The 21974-nt window shown below is 48.5% G+C and overlaps 1 protein-coding gene and 1 pseudogene across 4 annotated transcripts in view; both read right to left on the bottom strand.

Moving 5' to 3' along the window:
• Positions 1-6823: 6823 nt before the first annotated feature.
• LOC131904949 (small ribosomal subunit protein uS2-like) lies at positions 6824-8239 on the bottom strand (annotated as a pseudogene).
• A 10002-nt stretch (positions 8240-18241) lies between these two features.
• Positions 18242-21974, bottom strand: part of Tp73 (tumor protein p73) — a 45597-nt gene continuing 41864 nt past the window's right edge. For 2 of the 4 annotated variants that reach the window (XM_059256302.1, XM_059256299.1), the window contains exons 10-13: positions 21740-21888; positions 20887-21025; positions 20398-20491; positions 18242-19282 (exon numbers count right to left, since the gene is read on the bottom strand). In XM_059256302.1, the coding sequence (XP_059112285.1) occupies positions 18947-19282; positions 20398-20491; positions 20887-21025; positions 21740-21888 (718 nt within the window). In that variant the 3' untranslated portion in view covers positions 18242-18946. The remainder of the gene's footprint in view (positions 19283-20397; positions 20492-20886; positions 21026-21739; positions 21889-21974) is intronic. The other 2 variants (XM_059256301.1, XM_059256300.1) reach the window with 2 other exon arrangements.

The raw sequence follows: 21974 nt of genomic DNA on the forward strand, positions 1-21974 counted from the left end.
AGCATTGTTCGCACCAAATCTTGGGATGTCACAAGAGTAAGAGAAATAGTCTGACCTCAGAGGCCCGTAATCCTCCTCTCTCATTTTTGTTGGGTGCAGGAGTAGTACTTTCATTTTATTGGCACGTGTTCACAGTACATATTGACAGAACATTTCATTCCAGGATATCACATACTTCAACCACATCATGAGAAACAATCCTTCTTCATAATAAGAGCACTGGAGACTCAGAGTACTGAAATCAACAGTACTCTGTACTTATTTGACCATCTTGCAAAGATGAGCATTAGTCTAGACTGACTGACATGAGCCTTCCTCCCTTTGTAATCAGGGGGTTTCAACTGTACACGTCATCCACTCTTTTCTCTTTTCAGGGTCCTCGTCATTTATTTGTTCCTCTTAAGACTTAGTTTTTACTGGACTCAGACCTAGTTCTCTCAGCAAGGACAGCCTACATCTCCTGGCATTCTGTTCCTGATGGTTTTCTTTGTCTTCATTCTCTTGCCCCCAAAGTTTAGCATATTCCGCAGCTTCTTCCTTGTGTTTCCTAGAGCAATACGTCGGTGTTCATGCTGCAGGACAAAGGAAAGAACAAGACACTGAATCTTGAGCACTTGGGTCCTGGGCTTCTCTCTTTGTTTAAGGTCTTTCTGACAACACATTGGCAGACATCATCATCTTTAGAGAGACTGAAAAGCTTTCGGGCTCTGCTAGCTCTTTTAGCTCCCAACTGATGAGGCACAGTAGTATCTGTCAGTCCAGGAATTTCCTTCTTTACTTTTTTTTTTTTTTACGATAACCAAGTTGAGAGCACTCGGATTGGCACCCACAATGTATGTGGGAACAGACTCCCTTCCTCTTTCCAGCTCTCTTTGGTCTACAACAAGAATGTCCCTCTCTCAACAGTAGGTGCACTCTGTCGTGGGTCCAAATGCCTTGCTTCATGGGAAAACCTTGTTTGTCATTCCCACCACTGATTCGAATGGCACAACCCTTCCACTCTTCACCTAAAGCACCCACAGCTACTTCTGTGGCCACGAACTTCTCGTAGATCATACAAAGCTTGCCTTCAGCATCCACTGCAGTGAGTTTGTGACAGCCACTGGCAGACTGCCTAGGAGGTGTCATGAAAGGGAGGCCTGACCTCCACTTAGCCCAGGTCATTCTCTGCCACTTGTCTTTTCCTCAACCAAACCTGTGCACATGTTCATGTCTACATCTTACAGCCTGTTTGTGGTCAAATGTAACCAGACGGGCAAGAAAGCTTGGCTGTGAGTAATGCTCTACTCTAAACTTCTAGTCTGGCAGATGTAGCTTAGCAGTTTGGGAGGCAGTAGCTAGACCAGCAGGAATTAGCGGCAGGGAGTCTGGTGGTTTTGATCATTTGTCGCTGGACCGAAGCTGATTTAAGGCACCTTTGAAAATGAACTGTCAGATTTTTCTTCTTTAATTTTTAAAAATGTGTATGAGTGTTTTGCCTACATATATGTTTGTGCATATACATCATGCCTGATACCCATGGAGGTCAGAAGTGAGTGTCACATCCCCTGGAGCTGGAGTTACAGGTGGTTATGAGCTGCCATGTGGGTGCTGGGAATCGAACCTGGGTCCTCTGCAAGAGTAATTAGTATGTTTAACCTCTGAACCATTCCTCCAGTCCCCAGATTTTATTTCTAACAGTTTTCAGCCTCGTGCCTTGCTTTCCTCATCTCCCTCTGGCAAGCCCTCTCCTTTACATAGACAGTCTCTCTTCTTTCTTTCCATGTGTACATATAAATGACTTTATGGATCTATACATAAAGTCCACTATTCACACATGAGAGAAAACATGAGCTATTTGGCTTTCTGAGAGCAGTGGCCAATCTGGACTACCTGGGCTTGACTACAATCAGAATCAGCTAAACCCCAAGCAACAGGGCTTGCCTGTTAGGGGTTTTCTGTATTGGATACTCAGAGGTGGGAAGACCCATCCTAAATCTGGGCCACTCCTTCTGATGGCAACCCACATCCCACATGAAAGGACATGAAAGAAGCAAGTTTTACTTTCTGCTTGCTTGCCCTTGCTCTCACTGGCAAGTCTATGCATCCTGTTGCTAAGGCATCCCTCTGCTGGTCTATACATCCTGTTGCTAAGATATCCCTTTGCTGGGTTAGAATTCACTTCTTCTGTGGGTTCCCAACACTGACTGAGACCAACAGCTCTCTAGGACTCCACCAGACTGGGACTGCTGAGACACCCAGCCTCATGGACTGAACATCTACTGGATCCTTGGCCTTTCTGCTGGAAAACAGTCATTGTTGAACTACCTGGACCACTGCCTGTAAGCCATTCATATAAATTGTATGTGTACACACACCCACACCCACACACACACACACACACACACACACACACACCCCACATACACACACATAATGAGTCTTGTTTCATTAGACTTATGTAATGAGTCTGGTTTGTTTCACTTAATATGAATTTCAAGGAGTCTCACTCTAGCCCGGACTAGTCCAGAACTTGCTATATAGCACAGGCTGGTCTGGCACTCACAATGATCCTTCTGCCTTCTAAGGACTGGGATGAAGTCATGTGCCACCTAGTGTGTGTGTGTGCACTCTTTTTAAAGAGTTTCTTCATCAGCTTTTCACACTGTTTGAAATCTGACACTACCTTGGTGATTGTAATTAAAATGTCAATATCTTGGTACAAATCCACAGTTTAAAGGCATTTCTTAATAGTGCACATACAACTCAAAAAATGGGAGTTGAGGTGGCAGGGGCAACCTCTTCCAGAGAAGGGCTTATTCTTATTGTTGGTTGTTGCTGTGCTAAAAGCACACATAATGTAAAACGGCTCTTCAGAAGCGTCTTGGCTATGAACCGGCAGTGGCACTTCCTTCACCTCATGGCACAGCTGTCCCCACTGGCCTTCACCACACCGTGGGTGTGCAGGTAAGCCTCACCATGCTTAGGATCTGTGGTTCCAACAATGAGTCGTGTTAGACATAACCATGTACTCACTGGCCATTTCTACGACTTTTTTTTAAATGCCATTTAAGTTATTTACTGATTTTTTTTTAAACTGGGGGATTGGTTTCAGGAAATATTATATATTCTAGATGCTAATCCCTTATCAGAGATTACGTATTCTGCATACTGATCCCTTATCAGACATGATGTATTTGGGGCAAGATCCCTTGTCATGTATGCTTTCTGACACTGAGCCCTTCTCAGATACGTTTTCTATGCCCTCCTCTCTTAACAGATAGGTGGTATGTTTTCTGCACCCTGAGCCCTTGTCAGATGTGACCTGTAGTTAATTATGTTGTGTCATGAGGAATACCTTACAGTGTCACTCTGAATCATCACACAAATTGAAGGAAATCCAATCCTGATCATCAGTTTCTTCCCCATTTCCTCCTTGTTTACTATCAATCCTGGTGTTTGGGCTCCAAGCCCAGGCTGGAGTCAGCCTCCAGTCCCACCCACCGCCTTCCCAGGGGTCAGGTGCAGACTTTGTCAGTAAGGACCTTTTGGAAGTGATTGCCATCACTGTCAGTGCCTCTGAGACTGGGACACAGGAGCTCAGGCTGCCTGGCACCACAGCTGTCAATGAGCAGAGGCAAGAATTGAATGTCCGTGCTGTTCAGATGGCTGGCAATCTGAGAAAACAGCAGGCTGACACCCCCAAAAGCTACCTTGCCCCCTCTGTCTCCAACTGGCTGTTTTATAGAAAGAAAAACAAGGACAGCTGGTCACTGGAGCTCAAGCTTGTCCCTTGGGTCAGATGGCTGCCTCACTGCTGGACTTTGTGACATGTCTCCCTTGTCACCACCCTCTGGATATCTGACAGTATTGACTCTTTGACTTCCCCAGACACCACCTGGGTTGAAGGGTTAACTCAGAACACATTCACAGCATGTACATGAAGGTTCCTTCTTATAGGATGTATATTAGGGTTCTCTAGAAGAACAGAACTGATAATCCCAGCACTTAGAAGACTGAGGCTGGAGGATTGCCTCAAGTTTGAAGCTACCCTGGCCTACACAGTGAATTCTGGGCCAGGCATGGCTACAGAGTGAGACCCTGGCTCAAAAAAAAAAAAAAAAGCAGAGGGCTGTGGAGATAGTTCAGTGAGTTACAGGCTTGTCTTACAAGCACAAGGTCCTGGGTTTGACTCCCAGAACCCACCTTTTGAAAAAGTCAGGCATGAAGGCACACATCATAGTCCCAGGTGGAGACAGGTGGACCCCTGGAGCTCAAAAGCCAGGCAGCCTACTTGGCAAGTTCTCCACACACATGTACACACACACACACACACACACACACACACACACACACACACACACACACACGCACACACACCCCTCAACAACAAAAAATCCACTTCATTCATTGATGTCTGTTTTACATCTTGGGCCTTGAAGTCTATCTCGTTGGGCATGTTTGCAGTTAGTCTGCCCGTCCACTCATTCATAACTTGTCCCTTTATGTTTAAAGTGCACATCACAGGGCAGAAACCCTGCTTCAGTGATGAAAAGCACTTTTTGATCTTGCAGAGAACCTAGGTTCAGCAACCACATGATGATTCACAACCACCCATAACTACAGTCCCAGGGGATCTAGTGTCTTCTTCTGACCTCTATGAGCACTGCACACATGTGGTGCACATACATACCTCTAGGCAAAACAGGCATGAACATAAAATAAAAATAAATCTTTTTGGCCAGGCATTGGAGGCACACGCCTTTAATCCCAGCACTCGGGAGGCAGAGCCATGAGGATCTCTGTGAGTTCGAGGCCAGCCTGGACTACAGAGTGAGTTCCAGGAAAGGCGCAAAGCTACACAGAGAAACCCTGTCTCGAAAAACCAAAAAAATAATAAATAAATAAATAAATAAATCTTTTTAAAAATAAAACAAAGTCAGTCAGTGGTGACACACGCCTTTAATCCCAGCACTCTGGGAGGCAGAGGCAGGCAGATCTCTGAGTTTGAGGCCAGCCTGGTCTACACAGAGTTCCAGGACAGTCAGGGCTACACAGAGAACCCTGTCTTGAAAATCCATAAATAAATAAATAGATAGATCAAAGTGCCTTTCTCATGAGTAGCCGGAGGCTGGGTCTGACCTTTGACCTTACTGACCTTACTGTCTGCGCTAACGGTTCCCTCCCCCCCCCCCCCCCCCCCCCCGTAGATCCCACCAGTGGATATTTGATGTTACCCATGAGGCTGATCTGGGTTGACTATTTTAGTACTTTTTTTCTCCTCTGGCCCCACTTCTTCTTCTTGGTTTCACTGAGCATCTTAGAGAGTTGCATCCCACTCAGCCCCCGAGTCCGCGCACACACCTTTGCTTGTGCTTTAACCGCTGCCGACAGCATGTGTCGTTGACGTTTCCTGTCCTACAACGTAGTTAAGAGTGTACTTGCAACCAAATGGGTCCTTCATTTCCCTCTCATTTTTTTTTCTTTGAAACAGGATCTCTATGTAGCCCAAGCTGAGTTCAAACCAGAGATTCTTCTGCCTCATCCTCCCTGAGTAGCAGAAATGCAGGGGCACGGCACCACACCCAGCCATCTCACTATTATGTCTATCTATATTATGTACATCAAAAACCAAAGTTACACATTTTGCTTTCAAAGGTCATGTAAACTTCTCAAAAATCAAAATGTGAAAATAATTTTTTTGTGGTTTTGCAAAAACCTTTCAGCTTGGAAGGTTTCATTTAGCATTTCTTTATTTTTTTATTTTAAAAATTTTGTTTATAAATTTTGTTTTGTCTTGTGTTTCTCTGTATAGCTCTGGCTGTCCTGGAACTCTCTATGTAGACCAGGCTGGCCTCGAACTCACAGAGATCTACCTGTCTTTGCCTCCTGAGTGATGGGATTAAAGGTGTGAACCACCATGCTTGGCTAGAATTTGTATTTATTATCATTGTATGTGTGTGTGCGCACACACACAAGTGCACCACAGCTCATGTGTGGAGGTCAGAGGTCAGCCTTGGGGAGTTGGTTCTCTTTTTCCACTGTGGGTTTTGAACTTAGATCATCAGACTCAGTAGCTGGTGTTAACCATGAAGCCATCTTGCCAGCCACTCAGCGTTTCTTGTAGCCTGGGCACAAGCCACACACCTTCTGGCTTTCAGTCATTTCCATCTGAGCATCCAGGCACACTTCCCTCACAGTCCAGTCTGTTTGGCTTTTCCCCCAGCTTTTAGGAACTCTGTTCTCCTTCCACATTTTCTCTCTTTGCCCAGGTGTCACAGCTGTGGAGGTATTGTGTTCCCCAAAATATTGTGCACCCTAATAAACTTATCTGGGGTCAGAGAACAGAACAGCCACTAGATACAAAGGCTAGAAAATGGTGGCACTCATGCCTTTAATCCTAGCATTCCAGAGGCAGGGATCCACCTGAATCTCTGTGAGTTCAAGGCCACACTGGAAACAGCCAGGCATGGTGACTCACGCCTTTAATCCCAGGGAGTGATGGCAGGAGGCAGAAAGGTATTTAAGGTGTAAGGACAAGGAACTGGAGCCTGGTTAAGCTTTTAGGCTTTTGAGCAGCAGTTCAGCTGAGATTCATTCTGTATGAGGACTCAGAGGCTTCTAGTCTGAGGAAACAGGATCAGCTGAGGAATTGTCAAGGTGAGGTAGCTGTGGCTTGTTCTGCTTCTCTGATCTTCCAGCATTCACCCCAATACCTGGCTCCAGGTTTGATTTTATTAATAAGACCATTTAAGCATCCTGCTACACAGGGCAGCTCAGGACCACTCACTCCGTGGCAGCTCTAACCAACTTGGTGGCTTGCACTGTGGGAGCTAGCTGCTAACTAGTCCTCAGTGGCTGGCTGGGCACCCCAGTCTTCAGTAGGTGAGGGGTCAGGGAAGCAAATCATGAGAAGAGATGGGAATGAAAACCCCATTCAGATTGACTTTGTCAACCTTTCAGACTTCAAGGAGTCTAATGCCAGGTGGTTCATTGTCAGCATATTTAAAACACAGTACAATTTGGGAAAAAGTTTCCAGGTGACAATCTTTCAGGTACACAATAAATCTTAAGGTATGACTCCATAGAAACTCCTTTACAAAGTACATGTGACCATGAGGGTGGGTTCTATAGCTAAAAGGCCTAGGATCGAGTGTTGACTCATATCATAGAGGTCAGCGGGCTATAAAATACATGTGACATCTTCCCTAAGGATGCTGGGAGCTAAAGATAACAGTCTAGGGAGAGAGAGCCTGGGATAACCATTCTGGGGGATTTGGTGAGGTCTGCCTCCAAGGATATCGAAGGTCACCAGGTCGTTAACAAAATCCACTCTCAGCTTTCTGGATGGAATGCAGGCATTTGATTTCCTCTCCTCCAGTGAAGAGACACTCCTGCATGATTAACATTCCTGGTTCTCTTAGTGCTTCTTTGTGAGTACAAGGACCTCTGTGCCCGCAACAAGTAGGGAACTGTGGGTGGGTACAGAGGGCACCTGAATACCCTCAGACCAGTCTGCCACCTCTGGCTAAGCAGCAGTGACCTCAAGAGCTGGCATGGTCCATTCGCCCTGAAGTTGCTCCCTGGTCACAGCCTTCTCAGCGGCAGCCTGCTCCTCCTTCTCAGTCTCCTCTGGTCTCTGTAGAAGTAAAGATCAGGCATAACTTCCCATGGGTGCTCACGGAGGATAGTGCTAGGCATGCAGAGTACTTCCCAGGCCAGCAGCCACCACATCAGACCCACCGAGTGAGCTCCCTTGTTGTTAGGATGGCAATGTCCACGTAGCACAGAGGAGGGTGTTAAACAGAGCGATGGTGGGCAGTTGACTTGAGACACCTCTGTGACAGGCTGGTGGTCATCCCTGGGATCAGTCACCACTAGACTGCGGCTCTCCGAAGGCTGCTTGGATCTGGGTCATGAAGGTGCCAGGTGTGAAGCGGCAGCATTTGGAGTGGCTCCAGTGGTGGCAGCAGACTCTTGCAGGTCTTGCTGGCCAGTGTTGCTGGAGGAGAGGACACTGCCATCAGCAGGGTTCTCAGTGACGATAGCCCGAGTGCAAGCTTCTCCCAGGTCCTCTTCAGATGTATGATGCAGATACCATAGCTTTTTCTTTTGTTGCCATCTGAAAGGCAAGGTTGGTGCCACCTAAGTGGGTCCCCACCTCAAGAAATTTGAGGACACCCTCCTTCATCTGCAGGACATTGTGTAAGTTTCTCTTTAAGTTACAATAAGAACCAAGAACAATGCCGTATGGACCCATCCCCGACATTTTCTGACTTTTAAAAGGAATCTTTGGATTTCTGGAGGGCTCCTCAAGTTCACTAGGTTAGGGTAAGATCTTTCCTGCCATTCATTTTTCCAATATTTAAAGCAATGCTTAAGCTGAGTGGGATGGCACACGCCTGTTATCCCAGAAGCCAGTAAGCTGAGAACCACAAGTCTGAGGCTAGCCTGAGCTACATAAAGTGACCCTGTCAAAAAAACAAAAGCAATACCCAGAATTGCAGATTACAAGGTGACCTTGAGACCCTCTTGCTGAGAGGAATGAGAACAAAGAGAAGCCTGAATTCTGCTGGTGACTTGCAGGTCTCTGTCCATCTCCGAGGCTGAGTTCAGCAGGGTCTGGCTGGGCAACACAGCAAGACCAGGCTTACACACAAAAGGATCTGTCTCGAGACACTTTGCACAGTGAGGACAAAATCCCTGGCCCACTGCTGTTTAGAGAGAGGGGCTTCTTGCTGGCTGAAGGAAATTCATGGTTTTCTCCCTTCTGTCCTAGTTGGCTCTAATTGTCCACTTGTTGCAGCCTTGAGCCATCTGAAAGGAAAACCTCAATTAAGATTGGCCTGTGGGGGGCTGTTGTCTTGATGCAGAAGGGCCCAGCTTACTATGGGCAGCATCACCCACAGACAGGAGTTCCTGTGTGTATATGAAGCTCTAAGTATGAGTCTGTGAACCAGCAAGAAATGTTCCTCCGTGGTTTCTGCTTCAGGCTCCTGCTTGAATTCCTTCTCTACCTTCCCTTAGTGATAGATATGACCTGCAAACTGGAATAAATCCTTTCCTTCTCAGTTTGCTTTTGGCTGTGGTGTTAACCACAGCAACAGAAATATAATTATAATACCTTCTAAGACAATTTCAAGGATCCACAAATGCTTCGAAAAATGTTGTAGCCAAAAAAAATTACAAAAATAAATCTGTAGCTAAAGTTTTCCTGCCTGGCCCACAGTTAGGACAAATCTCTCTCACCTGCCAGTCCCACAGCCACTCAGACCCAACCAAGTAGAACACAGAGACTTATATTGGTTACAAACTGTATGGCTGTGGCAGGCTTCTTGCTAACTGTTCTTACAGTTTAAATTAATCCATTTCCATAAATCTATACCTTGCCACGTGGCTCGTGGCTTATCAGCATCTTCACATGCTGTTTCTCTCGTGGCAGCTGGCAGTGTCTCTCTGACTCAGCCTTCCACTTCCCAGCTTTATTCTCCTTCTTGTCCCACCTATACTTCCTGCCTGGCCACTGGCCAATCAGTGATTTATTTATTGACCAATCAGCAACACACTTGACATACAGACCGTCCCACAGCATAAATCTCTTTTGTATTTGATCTTTGGACAGATTTTAATAAGAAATGGAGCTAATTACTATTTACAATGGCTGAGATATGGAACCAACCTGGGCTCCCAACAAGAAAGGAATGGAGAATTAAATGTGATATGAATTCACAGTGAACATTTTTTTCAACCATAAAGAATAACTGTGTTTTTCAGGAAAACAGATAAAGGTGAAGATAACTAAATTTAGTGAATGAAACCAGTCTCAGAAAGACAAACACTGTGTTTTCTTTCATTTACATAGACACATCAAATCAGGTAGGTCTTTATGACATGGAAGTAGATATGAAACTGTGTGTTAGGAGGGGTGAGGGGGAGAAAGAAAAGAACAGGGAGGCATTCAAGGCATGTGCTCGACATACCATGTGTACTTGTGAGGAATGATTTCTAAGAGAAGGAAAAGGAAATGTAGTCTTTTATCACTTTAAATCTAGAGAAGTCAGTCTCAACTCGCTGGCTTCTCTCCGGGTGGTTATCCTAGGATCTTCCAACACAACCTCTGAGTGTTTCTGAGGTCATCTCAGGAACAACCCCTGCCCATTCGAAAGGCACGTATTGGGGACTGGAGAGATGGCTCAGCCATTAAAAGCACATGCTGGTCTTCCAGAGGACTTGCACCCTCCTCTGGCTTCCATGTGCACTTGCGGCCCCCCTCCCCCCCACACACACACATGCATGCGCGCACAAATAAAATGAAACAAAATTATTTGTGGTTTTTTGAAACAGGGTCTCACTATGTAGTTCTGGCTGTCCTGGAACTTACTATGTAGATCAGGCTGGCTTCCAACTCACCTGCCTCTGTCTCGCAAGTGCTAGGATTAAAGGCATGTGCCACCACGCCTGGCTTTAAAATAAATACTTTCAAAGTCACAGATCGGGGCTGAAGAGATGGCCCAGTGGTTTGGTTCCCAGCATCCACATGGTGGTTCCTAACCATCCATATGAGCACCAGTGCTCTCCTGGTGCTCTCCTGACTCCTGTGGGCACTAGGTGTGCTGATATGGTGAGCACACATACATGCAGGCAAAACACTCATCCACACAAAGTAAAGGAAGTAGATTTTTTAAAAATCCTAATAAAAGCTCACATATTGTCCTTTCTCTGGTTTTTACTCTGGTCTTCTAAGCTGAGCCTAACCGCAAACTTGTGGCCACTAAAACACTCAAGTAGACTTCCAGTTCCGTTATAGAAATGTAGAGTGATAGGTGATACAGAGACCGAATCAATTGCCATTAAACAGAGAGCTTTATCTTGGGACAGACATTCAAATTTAATAAATGAATCAGAACTCTAGTCTTATTATTCCAAGGAGCAGTTAATAGATTTTCTCCAAATTTGGAGGCTTTGTGTGGAATTGGCTTAAACGCAGACAGGTGGCACTGGGAGTCTCGTCTAATGAAGTAAGAGTCCCTGGTGGCTGGCACTGCTTGTTGTCTTGGGTCTCATGAAATGAGAACAGCTACTACAGGTGTGTGAGCCTCACAGGCACAGCAGCTCCCAGACCCAGGGTCCCAGGTGAGCACAGCACCATACCTTATACAGGTGCTCTGTGTCCTCATCACAGAATGGCAGCTTGGTTGTTTCAAGAATTTCATTAATGAAACTCGGTTGGGATGTCAGGTTCCTAAAGTGACTATTTTTGTTGCAAAGCTAACTTTTCAAAGGTATATATTGGAAAGAAAAAGCTGTCAATGCACCAAGGTGATTCCCCTGGGAGGAGATGCTTCACCAGCAGGAAGATAATGGATCCAGAGAAGGGACTCCAAGGTGGAGATGGCAGGCACCTGGGGACAGGTGTGCTCGAACAGGCCAGAACTTGTCTCTGTAGGGCCAGCCCTGACACCAAGCCCCCAGACAAGAGCCCCAACCCCCAGCAAGGAACCACCCACAAGATCTTTGCCCCTGGCTAGGGATCTGTTCTCTTAATATAGTCCTCCCCACGCCCCAACTTTACCTACTTCCAGATCTGGCTCCCCTGAGCTGAGCCATAGAGCCCTTGTGAGCTGGAATAGGCTGGGGACAGCTGCAGGCCACACAGCCCTTACCATGCCTCATACCATCACCTTCCCTGCTTGTCTTGGCCATCTGATGCCAGAGCCTTGGTGATCCCCCCAGCCCATCAGAGGGGCATTCATAGCAGGCAAAGCTCTCCTGGCACTTGGGCTGGGATCTGCTCCAAAGGCCCCATCATCACCTACATATTTGCTCAATGGAAAAAAAGCTTCAAAACTAACCCAGAGACCAGATTTCTTCCCCCTTTATTAGGCACAGCTTTCAAAGTCTTTGATAACGAGGAAGAGGTCTGGAGAGTCACAAAGGCCAATCTAGAGGATAAAAGAGATATGTGGAAAGCTCAGTTACTGCTGCAGCCAGTGTCTCATCCCTGCCCACCAAGGAAATCCTGCCACTCCATCTAGTGGCCACCTGGTCCAGTCTCAGAGAACTAACCCAGCCTCAGGATACATCTTTTCGAGCTGGTGTAGTCAGCCAGAATATTTCAACAGTCATTGCCCAAGCCAACAGGGCACAAGCTTCTTCTAGATCCACATCCAGACTGCAAAGTAGGGACAAATTGGAAGTGAAAATGCCTCTCCTCTCTCCTGGGGGAAAGCCAGTATGGCTAAAATTTCTTCCCAGGGGAGACATGAACATCAACCCCTTAAGGTCCCAACCACAAACCGAAGTGTGAGTCCAGTAAAGTTCTCCATGGAAACCAAAGAGTACATTAGGCTTCCTTACAGAGCACTGGGTGAGGGGCTGTGAGCAGGAGCACAGGTGACCTCAAAGCAGCCAGGACAGAAGGTCTGCACCTAGTGGGGATGACGGCTCCCCGTGGATGTGAGATGTACCCCACTATATACTCTAAGGTCCATGCAATTTTGGTCAGAATTGCGTAACTGGTTGAGAAGGGTAGCTGGGTACTGAGGAGAGGGTCCCATGATTCTCTCCATCCCCTCCTCCAAGAGGGATGGTCAACAGCAACCAAGCCCAGCTGGGATGAGTTTTAGTAAGCAGGCTTAGCTGGCCTCCTGCAGATGGTGGCAGTTTGCCTCAGAGGATAATCCTACACAACAGCCAGCCTTCTCTCAAGGTCACCAGTCAACAATGGAAATAGACACTCCTGTGTGGTGGTGCTGTGTTCCCTGAAATATTGTGCACGCTAATAAAATTATCTGGGGTCAGAGAACAGAACAGCCACAATATTAAACATAGAGGATAGGCAGTGGTAGCACACGCCTTTAATCCTAGCATTCCAGAGGCAGAGATCTACCTGGATCTCTGTGTGTTCAAGGATACAGCCAAGCATGATGACTCACGCCTTTAATCCCAGGGAGTGAGCCTTTAATCCCAGGGAGTGAGCCTTTAATCCCAGGGAGTGATGGCAAAAAGCAGGATGGTATATAAGGCATGAGAACCAGAAACTAGAAGCTTTTGGCTGGTTAAGTTTTCAGCCTTTTGAGAAGCAGTTCAGCTGAGATTCATTTGGATAAGGACTCAGAGGCTTCCAGTCTGAGGAAACAGGATCAGCTGAGGAACTGGCGAGGTGAGGTAGTTGTGGTTTGTTCTGTCTCTCTGATCTTCCAGCATTCACCCTAATAACTGGCCTCAGGTTTCATTTTATTAATAAGCCCTTCTAAGATTCCTGACCTTGTGCCTGGAGTGTGAGCAGCCCAGGTTACCCTCTCTGTGAGCCTGAGGCTACATGGACTTCTGTGTTTGCCGTCTCTGTTTATGAACCTTGCCTATCCTTGCCTATCAGATGTGGCTGAGACTGAAATTACAACCCTCATTGATGTGGAGTGATTTTTCCACCCTGACTCTTGCTGGTTTGGTCTTCTGGTCCCTAGACCTCCTCACTGATACTGATGGCAAGCCCCAACCAGTCTGATTTACACCCAACATATTTTCACTCATTCCTTTCTGGTCCAACCTATCTTCCCCATTCCCCTCCTTGGCAGGACGTCATATCTAAATGTCAAGTCCAGTTAAGGCTTTTGTGAGTCTAGAGGCTCTTATGAAATTCTTCAGTCCCCTGACCTGAAATGGCCTGGAGCCATCTAGTATCCAAGGACCCTTGTTGTAGAATATTACTTTGAGATGTGTTACATTTGTTTATACTCTGGAACATTTGTTTAATGATGCAAAGATGTGTTGCATTCTTTTATGTTGCATTTGTTTAACTCTGTGAAGCTGTTACTGTGCCTGTCTAAAACATCTGATGGGCTAATAAAGAGATGAACAGCCAATAGCAAGGCAGGAGAAAGGATAGGCGGGCTGGCAGGCAGAGAGAATAAATAGGAGGAGAATCTGGGAGGACAAAGAAGAGAGATCAAGATGCAAGAGAAGGAGGAGGATGCAAGGGGCCAACCACCCAGCTACACAGCCAGCAATGGAGTAAGAAAGAAAGGTATACAGAACTAGAAAAAAATAAGAGCCCAGAGGCAAAAGGTAGATGAGTTAGGTTAAGAAAAGTTGGCAAGAAACAAGCCAAGCTGAGGCTGGGCATTTATAATTAAGAATAAGCCTCCATGTGTGATTTATTTGGGAGTTGGATGGCAGGCCCCCCAAAAGAGGAAAGAGTAAAAAGAGAAAAAGCAACCAACAACAGTCCCTCCCCACATGCCTCTAGTTCACCAGACAAGCTCCCTCTGACATCTGGTATACTCCCATTCCTGGGTGCTCACTAAGAGATGCAACTGCCCCTAAGGACTCTAACAATGTCCCCAAAGTCCCCAATATCCTAAAACTTGAAGCACAGAAAGGCTGGTAGCCTCTCTTGGTGAATTTCTGGTTAGTGGGCTTCTGTACCCCTGTAACACTCCAAGAAACACCCCTACTTCAACAGTGAGGCAGTCGGTGGATCCTACAGAAAGGTCCAGAACCTGAGGACTGTAAATGAGGCTATGCTCTCCATTTGCCCTGTATGTCCCCATCCTTAAACCCTCGGGACAGACGCCTGCCAACACCTCCTGGGTCACACTGTTAGCTCTAAAGAGAGTCTTTCCTTCATATTCCTGCCCACCCAGACTCTCAGTTCCTATTTTCTTGTAATAGCAGGACCCATCTACCCAGGTTGCTCAGCAGCCCCTGGGGATTGTCTTACCTCAGGGCTTTTAGGCTAGCCTCTGACCTTCATGGACAGACCCTAGCAAGAGACCCGTCATCCTCTAAATTTTACCCTGGAATTAGCCTCCTTCCACGAATCCATCATTTAGACACCATCCTGACTCTTCAGAAACAGGCCTCGTATAGATAAAAGGGTTCTCTTTCAAAGGCTCAAGTCTGTTTGCAGAAGGTACAGGTCTTGGGACCAGCTAGACTGTATAATGAGTCACCCAGTAAGGATCTAATTTTGACTACAGAGACCCCAGGCACAAAACAATAACCACAGACCTTCTTGGGGACAGTCAGATTTTGCTGAATTTGGATTCTCTGTCTAGTTCAGACAAATAGCTAAACCCTTCTATGAGGCCTTCAGGGAATCACAGCAAGAGCTGTTAGTTTGGACCCCTGAGATGACATGAGCCTCAGACCTCCTAAAATTCACTCCAGCATCGGCTCTCCCCAATCATAGTAAAGTCTCTTCTTTAGGCGTATGAGTGACAGCACACACAGCACTTGGGGCTTTAACCCAAATTTTGGGGCCCTCACAGTGCATAGTAGTTTATCGCACTAAGTCATGAGCCCTGGTGGCGTGGGAGCTGGCTCCCTTGCCTCAGGGTCCCAGAAGGCTTTTTAGATCAGGGCTTTACACTCACCCAGAAGGGGTGGGTTTGTTCATCTCCTTCACCCCTCCACAGTGGACCCTGAGGACCGATGAGGCATCTGGGGAGGGAATAAGCAGGTCGTTGTGTAAAGAGTGTGAGTGAACCAGTGTCAGACACACAGTGGTGTCTGGGCCACAGCCAGAGCACTGTGCCTCACCTGGCCTCGCCTGGCTTCACCTGTGCCACCTCGTAACATCTTGCCTCACCTACGCAAGGCAGCCAGCATGGAGCCTCTGGACTGTGGTGTTCCTGTACTGGCAGTTATGGGAGGTAAGGAGGAATGTGGGCCCCTCTCCATATCACCTCAGCCTTTCTTATCTTGCTCTAAACTCCATCCAAATCTTAGAAGTCTCAGGCTTCCCTTAAAGCTGAATAGATTTTTAGAGCCTTATTTTTCTAAGACTTGTCCACAGGCTGAAAAACAAGAAACCTGAGAACCACAAAGAGGCCTGAGTGGTGGCAAAGTGTGAGTGGAGCCGACAGGAGACATGTAAGTCCTGCTGAGGTGCACAGGCTGCTGAGGTGACTATACATCAGTTAGGTTGTGTGCGATGACCCCAGATATCCCCTTTCCAACCCACAGGACACGTGCACATTGCAGGGATGATGCAGATATTCAGTGGGTGCTGCTGGGCCAGTGTGGGGGCACACACTTCCTGCCTGTCTGTGCTTGCCTCTGTTCTGAGCTCTCCTGTGATGCTCCTCGAAAGCCTGAGGGCTAGGTTAGTCATAAGAGCCAGTCATGGGAACATGTGATTTTTATTACATTACAAAAACAAAAATTCCCACCAAACACAGCTAAAAAAATAACAACATTTTTCTAAGATGACATTACCCAAAACAGTTAATAGTGTCATTGGACTACATCCATCAATACTGCTTGGAGAAGCACTTCGTTACATTGAAAATGGACAGTTTGGTTTTTGTCTGCCGTCTGAAATGCTGTTCTCAGTAGCAACTTTTCACCCTTGCAGGAGTCTTGCACAGGGATCCAGTGTTGGTGCTGCAAGCTCAGTGCAATGACCTCAGAGCAGCCAGAGCCAGAGCTATCAGACATGGTAAGCAGTACAGGAGGGACAGGAGAGCTGTTGCACTAAGCTTCCCGGGACCGTTACAGGCTGAGGCTGGAGTGGCCTGCTGGTCCAGCTAATGTGAGAAATATCACTAGCAATCCATAGAGTCTGCTTAAAGGGCAAAGGAATTTATTAGAGAAAGAAACTCATGAAACAGAACAGAGGAATTATTGCAGGATCCTGGAAGGGTGAGGCACAGTCCCATGCCATTCTTCCGCCTGTGAGGTACCTGCCCTTGCTCAACAGGTGTCTTCCAGGGCACCCCCAAACTCACTTCCAGACTACCACTTCAGCACTCCTAGGAAACCCGGTGACTGCAAGATTGCCTTTCTCCTGTTCTCTGTGTTTTGCAACAGCCAAAAGGCTAGTCCCTAGAGAGCTACATGTGCGCTCAGCTGTGGCAAGGCTTGCTTCTGTGACATTTATTTTCTGGAAGATGGTCCTTGGCGGTTTCCTCCAAACATGGCAAGATCCTGGAGGCTCATGAGACAGCTTTGGCACTTGAGGCAGGGTCTGAGGAGACACACAGCGTTGGGTCCTCACTGGAGATGGGCTCTTCCCTCCTCACATGTCTACTGAGAGCCACCTTTAAACTGTGCCCCCAACCCTTCCGGGAGCATGTGGTGAGGTGCTTACAATGGCCACTCCTGGGCAATGCCCGAGACATAATCATGTGAGACCCCAGAAGGCAAGCACATCTCAGTGGTTCTCTCAGACCCAAGAGTGAGGATATACCTGTGTAGTTCCTGAGGTAGCATGTGCCTCAGGAGTGATCACCCACCTCTGCCACGGCCTGATGCCAGGGGCAGGGATGCAGTCTTTCTAGCCTCAGTTCCCTCACCTGTGCAACAACAAGAAGTGTATGCTTGCCCTCAAGTGAGGTGTGCTAGCATGTGCCAGGATGACCACACCCTGCACTCAGGAAGCTCTAAGCCTGCTGCCATAGCTGCTATGGACCATCTGGGTGCAGGCCTGCTTTTCTGGGAAGACTGGGACCCCCAGAGGCTAAGTCATCAACACCTGTCCATTTGGAAGAGCCTACATAATCAGCCCTGATATCTGGCAACCTGGTGCTTGCACCCCCCCTGAGTGCACCCGAACCCTGTCCCTCAGAGTCCCATAAAGTGTGGTGTGAGTGGGGGCCACCTGAGTTTGCAGAGCCTGCTAAGATCGGCAATGGCTGCCCCTGGGCTTCCAGGAGGCAGCCCTGATAGGAAGCCCGTCCTGCAGTACTGACTATATCGCCATCCCATGGGCTTCACGGCCTCCGTTGGGCCATGCTAATGAAAGCCAAGTCTAAGAGGAATGGCTGCACAGGGCCTTGGCAGCCCAGCGGGCTTCACTGCAGCAGAGTCTCCTCTGTGGCACTCCACCCCTGCAGGAACTGATGGGGCTCTTGTTGCAGAAGTTCACAAAGTTTCTGGCAGACAGAGGGGCCCCATTGGCTGAGTGCATGCAGGAGCTGTCTCTCCAAGCCCACTCCCTCCTGGGGATACATCATGAAGGCTGGGGTCCTCAGAAGCTGTCCCAGTTCCACCCATGAGGATGAGTTAGCATTCCAGGTGGGCAGAACAGATGTTCTCACAGCTGGCTTTGACCTGCCCTCCCACAGCTGTGCTTTCTCTGAGTTTCTTTCCTAACTAACCATCCTAGCAACAAGTGAGGGCCCTTCCTGACTTGACATATGGTTTTCTTAGACTTGTTGACAACAGCATGTGGAAAAGCCAGGAATGCACTAGGTTGGTCTCAGAAAGGAATGATGGGAAAGTTAGAGGGGCGAAAAAAAGGAACCTGACCCATCAATTAGAAAGAAACATTTTATCAAATATTGACAATTCAATTTTCAGTAGTCTGAGACTCTCACGCTGTCCGTCTATCTGCTGAGAGGGGTCTGTAGCGGGGCTGTGGCCAGCATGTTTTAAGTGCTGGCTGAAGGCTGATCCCAGAAGCTTCCACTGGTCTGCCAGTCTCTCCTAACCCCAGCGAACTGGACTCTGACTTTGTTCCGGGCAGGAGATACAGGGAAACAGCAGAATGGCATCCATTAGGGACAGATCTGTCCCCACATCCTACAGAGGATGTCTCTGGACTTCACCTTCAAGACACAGTTCAAAATCAACCTGCAGATAAATGCAGAAGACACGGTGGTCCTGCTGCTCACGGCTGGCCTGGAACAAGAAGACGCTGGAATACTTTGTGGCAGAGGATAGTGAGAGAAGGCTCTCGCTCTGTCGTGGAGATGGCAGAGTCCTCAAGAAAGAAGGGGCATAGAGAGTGGGTGCTGGCATACCCACCCACAAAGGGACAGCCCCTGTCTCAGCATCTGGCCCACAACCTGCCTCATGTACATGTAGGTAGGGCAGTTCCAGGAGTTTCCTAAGGGCAGTTCACGAGTGACACCCTTCAGAAATGGCATCTGGCAGAAGGCCCTTGCTGTTTCCACAGGCACAGCTGAAGGGTCCTGCTTCCAAGGGCAGTTTCTCACAGGGGAAGGAGAAGGCACACCCCTCAGTGGCTCTCTGTCTCTGTGAACTCCTCTTTGATGGGTTGCTTACGAGACTTGCAATCAGGCAGGTCAAAACCAAAGTCTGCCCACTCGTCGGGGCCTGCCACTCCACCTGGGCCTCCGCGGTTGGGGATAGTGATGGTGTGGCGTACACGGAAATGCACCGCTTCCATGACCCGCTGCCGCTGCAGCTCACCAGAGCCACCAATGGAGATGGTGGCTGCATTGCTGCTGGAGCGCAGCAGCTGCTGGCCGCAGTCGTGGCTCTGCTTCAGGTCCTGCAGGCCCCTCCAGATGGTCATGCGGTACTGATCAGGGATTTTCAGGGCCCCAAGGTCCTGCAAGAGTGACGGCCACCTTAGGGTTATAAAAGGGAAGCTTTTGTGTGTCCCCCACACCAGGGATGTCCTACCTGCAAGGAAGCTTCTGCTTTCAGGGTGAGGGGCACTGACTGATTAGAACATGACAATGTGGGTGAGAGCAGCCCAGAGAGGGACAGCATCAGGGTCACCTGCACACAGCGTCTAGCCACATATTTTTGTAGGATAGCTAAATGACCTGTGGGGGTGTTGGAGGGGACAGTGATGAGGACCTCTCTGGGGCTGCATGCAGTCTGGAACCTGGATCACAGAACAGAGACAGAGGCCTAAGAGACCACCTATCTCCTGGCCTCAATCTGCCCCTTGGCACCCATTAGCTGACAGCTGCTCCAGGCTCATCCCATAGCTTCAAGCACACAAATCTCTCCAGGGAGGCAAGGGTTAATATATGACTCAAGGTAGGACAGGAGTTAGTGGTCACACAGATGCAAGCTGTTAGGTGCTGGCCTCACTGCCTCTGATGAGTCTTTGTGTCCAGCCTGGGTCCCTGAACAGGGGACAAATATGGACTTGCCTCTCAGGCTGGGTGAGAGTCTAGAAATAGTTACGGGAGGAGGTACTGAGATGATGCACCCTGGGCCCTGAGGCTGTGTCCCGTGGAACAAATCAAGGCTGACTGTGTTACTAGGCTGTAACCAGATGCCAGGGCTTTGGTCTTGATGTCTAGAACCACTCTAGCCCACATTCGACCCAGAACGTGCTGTGCTGTATGTATAGGCTGGTCTCTGGGCCTCATGTCTTCTTTCTAGGGCTGTCCCCCCTCCCCACCCCCACTTCTGTACTTCTTAACCATTGGGTCCTGGAAAAACCCAGCACCCCAAATTAAAGGTAGCCTGGCTGGGGGCTTTAACAAGAGAGAAAGCCCTGCAGGCCACCCCTAGGGGCTGAGCCATGTGTCCACACCCAGCCTCCTTCAGGCCACGTGAGCCTGTGTCAGCTTCTGAGAACTGACCTCAGAACAGAATCTGACTGTGGGAAAGGCTCTGGGAGTCCCCCCAATTATCCACCCTAGGTGGTGCACTCTGCCTTGGGCCAGGCCCTCCATCCCTTTGGGGAGGTCTGCGGGCGTTTACCTCTATGGTGAGGTTCTGCAGGTGGTAGATGCTCTGTAACCCTTGGGAGGTGAAACATTCGATGCAGTTTGGACACCCCAATCCTGTTAAAAAACTGCAGAGAGAATTTGAGAAAGTAGCATTAACTCCCGGTGCTGGGCTGTGTGCTCAGGTCTCCCAGGAGTGGCCCTGCCGGGGAGGGAACTGTCTGTATCCATGGGCAAAGTTGCTGGTCTCTTGGAGCAGGTGTGGCCAGCCGTCAGTGTCTCAGCCCAGGAGTCCTGGCTCAAGTGCCCTTCTTCCTAAGGTTCTATGCCAGCACCTGCTGGTGAGCCCTGATATGACATGACCATCTTAGCCTGTCTTCCCGTGGGCCAGCCAAGCAATTAAAACACAGGACGAGACAGAACCACATGCAAGACTGCTCCCCCTTGCAGGAACCACGCAGTTAGTAGGACGTGGGGAAGAGGGGGGTGCAGCACAAACCCAGGTCCGCCACAGCCTACGCACCTGACGAGGCTGGGGTCTGCATGATAGGGGGGTGGAGGGGTGCAGTGGGATCCCGAAACCATGGTCTGGGAGCTGTGGCCTCCATTCATCTCGCCGTTGGCCGGCATAGTATGGCTGTGGCTGTTGAGCATCCCGGAACCTGGGCAAAAGAGCAAGTCCAGGAATCTGAGAGCAAGCCTCACACACAAACTGTCGGGGTGTCCCAGGTTATGATCCAGTCTGGTAATGTGACACAGCATTGTAAGGGCTGTTTGAGGCTGAGCAAGGGCTGAACCCCTAGGCTCAATTCTTTTCCTCAAGAGGTGGAAGTGGAAGGTGGCTGTGTACAGGGCATTTAGTTTAAATGAGCCAGGGTTAGCAGCTGGCATGTGGGTGTTACCAGGTTCCAGGGCCCTTATGTGGGACACACCTGGGGGTATTGCTCAGTGTCAAGAGTGTGTCCATTAGTGCCCACATAAAGGCCTTTCAGAGGAGACCCACACTCCAGTCTGCCCAGCTCTACAGCTGGCCCCCGTGAGGTCTCATGTCCTATAATATTTGAAATTAGGGAAGCTGGTATTGTCATTTTGCCGATGGAGATACTGAAGCAGAGTGAAGCTAGGGATCTTCCTTAAGAGGAAGGACAGGACAGGCATGCATTATTAACTATACCACTTCTGCAAACCCCCAGACACAGAACACCTGAGATTGGAATGAACATAGGTAACTTCTCCCCTTCTCCAGACTGGAGCTGCAGGGAAGGCAGCCATCAGGTGTCCTCTACCAACCCTGTTCATGATCCTGGTAAATCCAATCAGGCCCTCCCTTGGTTCTCTGTAGCCCACACAAGGCCTCCACTGCCCCGGGGACTCACCCATGGGTCCCAGGTTGGACCCAGCTGCCGAGCTGTGTGGTGGAGGCTGACCCACCAGCTGGTTGACAGAGGGTAGCTTGTTAACGCTGCCGTGTATCTTATTCATTGGGGAGAGGACGGGCCCATAGGATGAAGGCTGGAGGTGACTCCTGCTTGGAAAACAACAGTGTGCATTCATAAGAGGTAAAAAGCAAACTCCTCCCTCACCTGGCACTTCTGTGGACACCCCTGAATG

This window comes from Peromyscus eremicus, chromosome 2 (genome assembly GCF_949786415.1).
Source record: "Peromyscus eremicus chromosome 2, PerEre_H2_v1, whole genome shotgun sequence".
Taxonomy (NCBI): domain Eukaryota; kingdom Metazoa; phylum Chordata; class Mammalia; order Rodentia; family Cricetidae; genus Peromyscus; species Peromyscus eremicus.